Below are 11,937 nucleotides of genomic sequence, written 5' to 3' on the forward strand. Positions count from 1 at the left end.
GCACAGACAACAAATTCTGTTTCATAGTGAATTGCTTCGAGCACAAATATTTCGTTCTTATAGAAATACAAGATTTTCTCTCCGTGTGAGTATCGCCATCTCCTTCTCGCATGTTTGTGTGGGCCGTGAAACCACGAACAAGAGGAAGAGAGAGCCGTGGACGTCGAAAACAATTGCAAATTGTGATAAACTAGAGAAATAGGAAAATATGGGTCATCCTCAATAGATAGAAATCTGGTGAGCCACTTGTTCTTCGGACTATTACTGCAGTATTATACAGTAGGCAAAATAGCGGTTTGGGGCGTGGAAACTGGGAAAATTGGGGGGTGGAACCGGTGAAAACAATTACCAACTTACGCCAGGCGTAACGCCGAAAAAACGCAACCGACATACGGAATTCAGCAGCACATGAAAAATTGAAGATTAGAAATTCAAGTTCTTTTCATGAATAATCGTGCGAATCAAAAACCAATTTCTAGAACATGGAAAATGCGCTGATTTAATTGCATTCATCATTCAAGTGTGCGCATTCATTCACGTTCGCATCTTTTCACATTTTTGCAGCCGCAAATATAATTTTAATAAAGTCAGCGCTTAATGAAGATGATTTGTTTTGACAAGTGTCAGGATTTTTTGGTTCACAATATTATTACGATACTTGGATTGTAGTTGCCTACGAGTTCATGTTATTTTTGTTATTATTGTGGTTCAGTTCAGTTCAGTTCATTTCGAGTTGTCAAAAAAGTGTCAGAATCGCAGAATTGTGACAGCAAGCACGCGGACTCTCATCTTAAATGAACTCATCCCTCCAATTTTAATTTCGGGAAGCCAAGCACCAGCAAATAAATAAATAAATACGAGTCTGAGAAAATAAGTCGGAGAAAAAAAGAACATTTGGTTCAGCGAAATTAGTTGATTTGTTTGCGGCGTTCATGTATTTGAGTAAACAGCAAATTCCATAATGTTTTCAATTAATAACAATATTCAAGATATGGCCGCGCATTTACATTATATTATTAAATATAAATAAGATACTTAACCCTAATAGCAGTGTTGAAGGGACTCCTTCGTTGATAAGCCAGCCTATCAGTTCCACTTTAGATTGTAAATGAATAGAGCAGTCATCATATTTTGAAGAAAGGAATCAAGGTGAATCAAGGTCTAAATATAAAAACAAAACCTTACATAAAGGAGGAAATGGGCAATGACGTGTCCCAGTTGTCTGAAATAAACTAAAGCCATTTTATTTTATATTGAAATCCATTTGCTTCTGCTATTCTTTTGCTGCCCAAAAAGCGGAAACTGTTCTTTCCGCGAACTTTCTTCCGTTGCGGAAAGAGCATGAGCCATTACGTTGGCAACTGGTATCAGTGAGCATATAAAAAATGCGAAAAGTCCATGAAATTTGTCAAGTTGATGCCACATTGCGCATACGCCATGTGCTCAATGTCGTCATCGGAAGCGATTTGTTTATCGATTTTCGAGCCAGCCCCCACACCCCATTACCAATCGTATTTATTGTGCGCCACACAAAACACTTAAATTCGTCGGAGGGGCGGCGGCGGTGGTGGAAACTTATTATTATTTATTTTTGTTTATCGTAAACAAATTATTCATTGAAGCTTCAGTAGGAAACTATCAGCACAGCAGATGATGTGGAATAAAAGGAGCTGGCTTATCAGCAGTCAGCCATTTGAAAACCGCATCAAAAACCGCAGCCAACCGAACGCCAGCCATTGAACATCACGCTCCATCGCCACGATCTCTTCCTTCTTTTCGATTAGGCCAATCCCCAAAATAAAAACCAAGCAGCGGCACGTCCCAGGTTGATAAGTCTTCCTGTTTTTTTGGCACTGCCTTACATCAATCTAATTTACGCTTATGCGGCCACAATACGGAATGGCAAAAAGTTCTAGATGTGCGCGCTGGGGGCACGTAATTGAATGCGAATCACTTCATTTTCTATGGACTTCCATTCATTTTTATGGCCTGAGCGCAATTATACAATACATTAAGGCCGCATTAACATTTCCGGTCCCCCCGAAACGAAACATTGGTTATTACAAGAAGACGAACGCGACACGTGTTTCTTTTCAAACCCCACAGCACATAACCCACAGCACAAAATTAAAATCCAAACCCCATACCCCAAACTCCAAACCTAAACTGAAAGCCCGGAGGCCTCCGAGAAAAGTTCGTTAGCACCACCACCCCGCACATAACCCCCAGTGGAGCCATTAAACCCATTAGGGAAACTCGTTTTCTGATTTTGCGCCCCGCACTTTGGCGTCTCGGGAAAATTTCCACTCGATTTTTCGGCTACTTTTCGTTCGAAAAGTACTCGTGGAGTTCGGAAAACTTTCATGCGAAACTCCCTGAGTTGAGTGCACATGTGACGGACGGTATCTTCATGTATCTTTATCTATACAAGTATCTGTACAATGTATCTGTATCTGTATCGGCGCAGCACACACGCATGCGCAGATGCGGCGTCATCAACGGCTTAAGTTTGGGCTTTCAGCTGTTGCCATGGGCCCAGAAACAGACGCTTCCTTGCTGAGGAGTACCCTCCTCGGAATACCCTTCGTTGGGCAAAGGGACATGTGTCAAGTCAATTGCATGGGAATCGTGACCCAAATATCCAGAGTGCCTGAGGGGATTTCGAAATGACACAATGTCCGTAAGACGCCACGTGAGATCTCTGCCTTTAAGTGGACAGAAGGGTATTCCGCGTTCGCCTTTCGCCGAGCGTCGTGCCATGTTTCTTTTGAAGTTTCTCCCATTGTTCGGTTCGCTGTTATAGTCTTTCCTTAATGATCCGCTTTAGTTGGATCCCCTATGTACTATATTCGCTCCTATTGTCTCGTTTCCTTGCTCTTTTGCTTTCGCTGATATCTTTATTCGTTGTACATATACCACATGTGTAGATACATACATACATATGTATGTATCAGCAAACTGTGTGCACATTCCGCGTTGGAATTCATTCAGCTTTGGCGCGCTACATTTTCCGAGTTTATACTAACTTGAATGAATATGAATGAATCGTATTTCGCCCTTCGATCATTATCACAGTGGCAGTGATGACGATGATGATCATGCTGATGATACAGATGATGCAGATGGCGAGATCGGTGGCTACTAAAATAGAATGCATTTCCGTTTTGGCAAGGCGGCGCTGAAAACAGAGAAAGAGTGGCGGCGGTACAGTGGGGCCTGGGGTGATTGCACACACGTGCCCACAACGATCTCAACGAACTTGTCGGATTCGTGCTTACAAAGCCTAAGCCTTTTCCAAACTGGTTCTACGCAACAACATATCATCATATCATCATTCCGATTTCAATTCTCATGCCGATTCATCGCAATTCAGTACGCGGCGGCAGCGGCATCGGCTCCACACATAAATCACACGCCCTAATTGCCGACAAGCGAGGGGCGTGGCCGCAGGCGAATTTCACGATTTTGCATTCGGCAAATGAATATTACCAAGAACAACGCCAAATTACCCGCGTATTTCGGACAGTTCTCCCGCACTGCGCCGCCAGTGCCGCCAGTGCCAGCAGTGCCGCCAGTGCACTGGGAGAAATCGGAGGGGCCAACGGGAAGAGCAGCCTTGCAGAAGCAACTGATACCGATGGCAAGCCATGTCTTTTCGCCCAGTGTGGCGTGGGGTGGGTGGCGCTGGAAAGGCGGCAGGGCAGGCGGTACGCACATGGAGCGGCGCTAGGCACGAACTGGTACCTGTTTCGCAAAGTCGTCATTTTGACTGGCTTTTGCTCGTCTTGGGCTTTCAGATTTCAGTTTTCAGACTTCAGACTTTCTGACGGACGGACTTTTTTGTTTTATTCGTCCATGTATAATTTTTACATTTTTCGGTTGTTGTTGGCGGCTCGCAGCTGTGCGATTTGTGCGATCTGTGCAGTTGTTGTTTTTGGCACTGCGGTTCATATTCGCCATAAGCGAATAATTGTCGAAATTCCAAGACTCATTTATGGTGGCCCAGTGAAAGCGAACCAGATGATGAACCTATCGTTGTGTGCTCGCCGGCTAAAAATACCGGCAAAAGTTCTTATTGAGTGTTAAAATTCACACGCAAACATGAAAGACTTCACGAACATAACGAAACTAATTTTGTTTTTGGCCAGAGCAGAGGAAAATTGCGAAATACGTGGAAAAACACAATTTCCCCCAACATACATATGTATGTACATATCTTAAGGGGAATAAATTGCAGTTGCCTGTGAAGCTGCTGGTTGCATATGAGTTTACGCCATTTGTAATGTAGGAAACCAACTGTTCGAAAACATTGGTTGCCACTCTTCCACGCAACCAAAATGCATACAACAAACTATGATCCAAACGAGTTGTGTGCCACTCGCACAGGAAAGATATTAGCCGGCTGCCTGTGGCTTTATATTGTACATAAATCTCCAAACTGGATTCCAGCCGTCAACCGTGCGCACATCGATGAAATAGTTTTTATGAAACTATGCGAATGTGTGGTGTGGATAGCATGATTGGCCTGCCCTATGAGTTTACTGGTTCCGAAACTGAAACTGAAAACGAAACCGAAACCGAACCCAAAACCGCCGAATTATGTGGAAAAGAGGTTTATTGGGAGTTCGGGGAAAAACTTTGGATCACATGGCCCGGTAGATTTCCGTTTTCTGAGCACCGGGCTCCTTGGCAGTTGACGTAGTGCTGTGGAATATTATTATCAACATGTTATCGGAACAGTTCAAGACACTTTCAAAACAAACTAAACATTTGCACAAAACTATCAAAATTTTTGCCGTTTGTTTCGCTTCGTTTTGTCTTTAGTGAAGCACACAACACCACCAAAACCAATTCGAATCGAGCTAAATTTTTCGAAAGCATTGGACAAGCGGAAAAGCGGAAAAGCGGAGAACCGCAAAAACTGCATACTTTACCGAAACGGTCTTAACTCCAAGTTCGAGGGTCAAAGGTTGGCAGATAACAGATAACGGGGCGCCCCCACAACATAGCCAGTTGCGAATATTAGCCAGCAGAATGTACATATGTAGATAAAAGTGGTCTGAGTTGTATCAAATACTATAAATTCCCTACACTTCGCAGTAGAACACAAGCCCTGTGTGGCAAAAAACCCATCCAATGGCATAGCTCATACGACCCGTTGGTACGCTTTATCTAAGTAGGAAGCTTGTGGGGGCACGTGGTCGAAACCTGGTAAAGCTGGTCGAAACCTGGTCGAAAAGCCCCACAAACACAGTGTGACTTGGCCTAGGTTTCATTTTCCGTCGTCACCGTCGCTGCCGTCGCCGCCGCCAGCGAAAGAGGCGGCAACAGAGATATAGAAAGAGACAGGGCGATGAATGCGCTGTATTCCCGCTTTATCAGCGGGTGATTCATTGTGTCGTCATCGAATGGTGAATTGCACGACTCTGTCTCTGGGGTTTTTCGCTGTGTTTTCTTGGCGCCCAGCTTTTGTTTATATCGCGAGCGTTCGCTAATCGCGCCATTTAGTTGGCTTTCAACTGCAAGTGCAGGCGGTTAGCTGAGGTTCCCTACCAAATTCAAATATTCCTACACACCTGATCATCGATCGTCGATCTCCGATCACTGATTACCCAAAACCCGAAACTAATTCAAACGCGTCTATGTCTGCAGCGGTGCGATGCATTTCTTTCTCGAAGATTTCCTGCAAGTACATCTACTTAAGATTTGTAAGTTTGGGTCGCGCTATGTGAGATTTATGACATTTACGTACAGGATCTGAAACCTTTGCTCACCCCATTCATCACTACGATTTACTAATGCCTGCGCTTTCTTTTTTTCCAGATGACAAAATGCAGCGTTGCAACCAGAACAGCAGCAGCAGCACCAGCAACATTACGACGACCAGCAACATCGGCGGTGGCAGCAACAAACGCTGCCCTCAGAAGTACACCGGCAACAATAACCTAGCCGCCACCAGCGGCATGTTGGCCTATCAGCAGCACGCCACTGCCTCCTCGGCAGCAACGTTGCAGCACGGCAGCAGCGCCGGTGGCAAGAACTCCTCTCGCAAGAGTCGCTACAACAGCAACAAGCAGAGTCAGCAGCAGCAGCATCAGCAGCAGCAGTTTGAGCACATCCAGAAGCGGAATGGAGCCGCTGGAGGAAGCGCCGGAAGCGAGTGCTCTCCCACGCCACCCACATCGACCTGGCTCGAACGGGGCTACGGACGCCGGTTGGCCCATTCTTCATGCATCGAAGGTGAGTGCCTGCACCTATGTAGTTACTTTATACGCACATTGGGAGTCTTGCTGGTTCTTGGTGGTGGGTGGGTAGCCACATGGGCAGCCATTACATGGGTAATCATTCAGTTCAGTTCGGAGATTATTCTGAGTCACTGGGCCAACGCTGACCTCTTTCTGCGAATTTCGATGGTTCTGCGGCGTTTTAGTCAGTCAGTCCAGTCGTTCGCCCACATAACATACGAATGTGTGTGATCGTATCTCGGCTCATGGGTATCAAAATAAAGACGGCGCTGAATCACGATTTCGCATTGTTTTTAATAAAATTCCAAGCAAATCGGCCGGCATCTGAAGTGAATCACACACTGCCACGAATTTGGCGTCATCGCCGCTAACGGCAATGGAAACGGGAATGGGAACGGGAACGGGTACTTCAATTTGGATGGTATCGGGTTTTGCGGAACGGGAACGGTTATTTCGAAGAGCGTCATTGCCGCAAACAGAGGAGTTTCTGGGTCAGTGGATTGGGGATGGATGGGCGGAGGATACGAGGTTTCTTATTACAATGCCACTGTGTATAGAGTGGCCACAATGATAGGCACTCAATGAGCACAACCAAAAGTTTTGAGAAAGCGCCAGCCTACTGATTACTTTTTGTATATCGAATTCCGCTTCTGACTGACTGACTGGTGACTGCACACAGTTTTCCTAATATTAGACCAGGCTTGTAAGTGCTCAAGTGCTTCCCCACCCCAAATTTTCCATATTGCGCTGCGGGGAAACTTATATAAGTCCACTCGAACAGAAGCGATATCTATTTACGGAATGGAAATGTTGTTATCAAACTGGCTCTATCTCTGAGTAGCCATTCGATGGGGGGTAAGCCCTAGGTTACCAATATTTCAATTGAAACGCTCGAGCACCGCACCACTGGAAGTCGGCCTTGTTCGCAATTAAGAAAATATGAAAATATCAGGATATTTAGGGACATAGAAAGACAGCCACTTCCATTTGCCTGTTTTTGCCTGTGGATTTCGCTTTCGTTCGCATTAAAAATTCAATTAAAAACGCGGCGAATCGACATAAACAAATGGAAATTAAATAAACAAACAAAGCCATCTTCTCCGTAGCAGTCATAAAAACATGAAGAAACCAAGCAAAACATTTACATTTCTCGCCACTTTCATAATGTATGCGCATCGGGAATAGATCGGCAATTATGATCGAAAACACATAAATCACTTCCATTCATTAATTCGCTTGTTGCAAACGTATGTAATGTATTTAACAACAAATATTTGAAATATTTCCACACTTGTTGGGGCTAAAAATTGGATGGATTCTTGTGCAATTGGGCGATTTAGAATTTTCCACTATTTATTTTTGGCATTAATCGGCAAAACTTTCCAGAATCGGGTCTAAACAATTCTTGTTATCATCGAACTTGGACTAGAACGTGTATTGGTGGGGAAAGCTAAGACGCAATACAGAGCAGCTGATTAGAACTCAGATTTTTGAGTTCCTAGTCAGCTGGCGCCTCTTGACCATTTGTGCTTGTTATTTGCTCTTGCTCTTGCTATTCGCTACAGCTACATTGCTATGTGCTACAAGCTATTTGCTAAATGCTATTTGCTATTTACTATTTGATTTCTGCCGTATCAGGTGTATTATTGGGCGTAGTATCAGTCGATCGATTTGGTCAAACGATGAACTGATAATCGACGTGGACCGAACCAAGCGTACATACATGTGCTTTGCTCACTTTGCTCACTTTGCTGACTCGTTACGCAAGCGATCGTTTTGTCATTCATTAGCACTTGGCTGGAAAACGATGGCCTAGAGCCCATTTCCGAGATCGCCCAAGCGAGATTTGCACCGCGACGTTAAGTGCCCAAAATAATATTGAGCCAAAGCAGCAGCACAACACTAGTTCTATGTTCCCTGTCTTAAACGCTTTCCTCCCAACAAAATGCAATTGCTTAGATAAGGCATATAGCCCGTCATCTGATTAGTAACTTTGTAGCATTCGAAGCGCCCCTAGAACGAACTATTTGAATGCCCCATTTTCCAGGCTATGCATTTGGCCAGAAACCTTGGTCTTGGTCTTGGACTTGGAAGCATTGTCTCAATTGACATTATATCTAGACGATGTATGGCAAGAGGAATGTTTTCCACGCCGGCCGACATTCGCAGAATGCGTTTTTTACGCCCCACAAGTTCGATTTGGGGCTATATATGGTATAAGCATGTGGTATCTTCGGGGGACTCGTTTTAGGATTGCCATTTTGGGCAACTGCACAGCCACAGCCACAGCCACCTCGGTGTTACGTCCATTGGTGCACATTTATGCACATTTATTTTTAGTTTTGTCGATCTATTTCCATTACTCCCAGTGTGCACTCTACACACACGCCAGCTCGCATTATTAACCCATTAAAGACCGCTACCGTCCGAAATCCGTAGTCGCACTACGCAACCGTAGAAGTGCTCGCAAATCCGTGCATTGCTGTTGTTCAGCTCGGTCGGGCACTTCATCGTGATGAGCGCCCCATCATCATCACCATTCGCACATCTCTGCCAATCCGTGGAATAGTAGCTCGCAACGCCCCTCCACTTAACCCCTCGACGACCCACCCCAGTCATCCATCCATCCAACCATCCAGCCTCCCAGTGCCTCTCAGTCTCCGGCGTCTGTGATTCCCCCCGCCGCCGGCAATAGTCAAGGTCAACGTGTTCGCCGTTTAGCCACCGGCCATTTACCCATTGTCTGAGTCCGTGTCTCCAATACGACACCATCCCATCTGATCTGATCTGAGCCAGGCCTGGGGGCCAAAGATCAGTGAGATCTGTGAGCTCTGTGAGATCAGCGAGGCTGGAGGAGAAAGTTCAATGGGCAACGGATTCTCGCTTATTATGTCACAGCTACAAAGATAGAATTCTAGTTTCCCCATGGATTACATCTGCGTTCTCGACTACTCGTATATTCCCAGCTATATCGCAGCTATCTTTATTACCCCTTCCTCGCCACAAGCCCTTTTTAGTAGAAGGATTATTGTTCTAAGAATATGCTCTGCTTATGGAGCTTATAAAGCGTAATACACCCATCCTTTTGTATGCTATTAGGCTATTCCTAGAACATTTAGCGGAAAGTAAATATTTTCGAGCACACCCAATTAGCACATCAAGATTATTATCCATCGCCTTCTCATTCTGGAGCAACAGACCAGTGACCAGTGGCCAGTGGCCAGTGGTATTATCTAATGGTTTGGAGGTGTCTATGTGCAACTCACGCATATCTAGATTTACCCCATATTCAGTCAGTCGTTTTGATTGCTCTTTCGAATCGCAGCTTTTGTTTTGCTTTCGGCTGGAGATTATTAAATCTTCGTCCCCCTTCTGCTGACCTCAATGCCCGCATTTTGCATACGCACGGCAGCCGCATGCGTCGTTATATACCTATAGTATGTGTGATTATTAAAGCCCGTGCTGTGTGTATATGGCATATGGTATATGGTATATGGCTTACACCAGAGGCGACTATTGGACTGTGCCAAACTTTGGACTGACGACGACGGGATGTGGTGACATACGTGAGCGCGCTGTGCTCGCTTGGCCACCATTAACTAGTACCACAGTACCATAGTATGATAGTATGATAGTATCATAGTTATATGTTTTTCGCTCAGCTGCTCGGTTCAAAGCCAAGTTTTCGGGCTCATTAAAAATGCACAAACCAATTGCGAGACGAGTAATTTTGTTCGTTGTCTTGGCACAGGAAGCGACGCATAAAGTCGAAGGTCGTTTTTAAGTCGCACAACATTATACTGCGGACACTGGACTGGGCACTCCGAGCACCACCTGGGATGCTGTGTAATACTGGGCATTCAAATGGGTTTGCCTGCCTCATGATGACGTGATGATGATACCTGTGAGTTATGGCAAACGTTGCGTCACTGGTGTGGTGCCCACACGAATATCAGTTCATCGTCACCGTCGCCAGGCAAGGGCTATCTCCAGCCAACAGCCAACAGGCAACAGCAACAGCTGTGAAATTCATATTTGCTACCCGTGAAATTGGTTGGCGTGATTTGATATTTCGGGATTGCCGCATCAGAAGAGGACTGATTAGAATGGCGACTTTCGGCGCTCGACCACACTCGCCTCACAATCAGAAACGAAGTCGAAATCGAAATCATAATCAGAATAAGAATTACAATCACAATCACAATCACAGGTGCGGCGAAGACAATCGCGGCACTCGAGGCAACTTTTGGACGCTGTTGCCGTAGGTAACTGCAAATTGGTCAGTCGGGAGTTTGGGAGAACTGTGGGCCCCTGGACACGCACATCTTATCGCCGCCCGGTAACCAAATGTGGGTAGCCTTCAGTCTAGACACAGGAACTCAATTCTCGCACATGGCAGGCAAGCGCTTCAGCTCGATGCCCACAATATATGAATTTGTAGAATATGAATACTTGGGCTGGGAACAGGAGTTAGGCAATCTCCCAAGTTCTGCCAATTATCCAATTATATTCAATTCCTACGCCAGTCGAGTGCTCCTACCATATGTTCCCCACACACTGCGTGTACTCATGGATTAACATTAGTCTCACTTATTTAACTAAACTATCTAATCGCGGGCTCTCGAGTGTTTTTTGTTACCCCTCCTAAGGTTAAGGTCTGCCTACGGCGAGAGATTGAATGCCCTTGGAGCTGGCCATTATCACTTGGTCATAAAGACGATCTTATAAATAGCCGTTTCGTCTTGGGCACGACGCAATAGGTTAAGTTAAGTTAGGCATGTGGGTTCGGGTCCTACTACCAGAGTTCCATTTACCCAATGCATAGTTATACCGCCTTCTTGCGCCCCAAAACCCTCGATCATAAATTTCGCTATGTTTACCTTTCGGTCGGCCGTACAAATATTATAAGTTCTTCTATGCTTTCTGCTGCTTTCAAGGCTGCTTGCCAAGTTCGGCGCGTGCTTCGGTCGCCGATAGTGCTCCATTATAGGGCCTGTCATAAAAAGCGCTTGGAAAGCACTATTTGCTGATTTTCGATGGGCTTCCGAGAGTCGGACAGATGGTCAGATGGACAGATGGCCGGCCAGAAGCCGAAACACGCCCAAAACCGGCCACGCCTTATCTAATCGCTGACCACGCACTCGACGCCCCATGTACTCTGCCATCATACGTGATGGACATACCCACACACCCATGCGCGAGTACATATGTACATGTGCACATACATATGTAAACCATAACCCCCCGATCCAGCCAATATCATTTCCCACCGCCCTGGTGATCCCATCGGCTCTTTGGGCTTCCAGCTCACGTCTGGGTGCTTAGTGGCCCGGCGTCCTTCGGCGTCCGGGCGAAGTCAACAAACCCACCTGCCATATGATTTATCTATGCGCGCATTGAAATTCAATTTCAGTGGCTGGCCCGAGTGGCTGCCGCTTTCTGGGCCCCCAAGGAGGGGGTGTACTCCATAGTACTCTATATCCGATATCCGTTGATGTAGCTCTTGGGGAGCACGTGGGTGTTAAGGAAGTGCTCGAGCGCTCTTAACCCAAGTGCGCTGGTAGCTGCTGGGAAGCGGAAGTGGCCATGCAAAGTGGCAGATAAGAAAGTCGGGTGCCGGAACAGGAAGACGCACCACATGACCGAGTTTCGTGCGAGTTTTGTGCGAGTTTTGCTCGGAAGTGCTTCAACT

The 11,937-nt window shown here is 45.8% G+C and overlaps 1 protein-coding gene across 5 annotated transcripts in view; it reads left to right on the plus strand.

Annotated features, from left to right (window-relative positions):
- Positions 1–11,937, plus strand: part of LOC122623415 — a 65,280-nt gene that overhangs the window by 49,039 nt on the left and 4,304 nt on the right. For 3 of the 5 annotated variants that reach the window (XM_043802570.1, XM_043802566.1, XM_043802567.1), the window contains exon 2: positions 5,824–6,240. In XM_043802570.1, coding sequence (XP_043658505.1) covers positions 5,832–6,240 — 409 coding nt within the window. In that variant the 5' untranslated portion in view covers positions 5,824–5,831. Of the gene's footprint in view, positions 1–4,688; positions 4,970–5,652; positions 5,709–5,823; positions 6,241–11,937 lie in introns of those variants that run through there. The other 2 variants (XM_043802568.1, XM_043802569.1) reach the window with 2 other exon arrangements.

This window comes from Drosophila teissieri, chromosome X, assembly GCF_016746235.2.
Source record: "Drosophila teissieri strain GT53w chromosome X, Prin_Dtei_1.1, whole genome shotgun sequence".
NCBI classification, from domain to species: domain Eukaryota; kingdom Metazoa; phylum Arthropoda; class Insecta; order Diptera; family Drosophilidae; genus Drosophila; species Drosophila teissieri.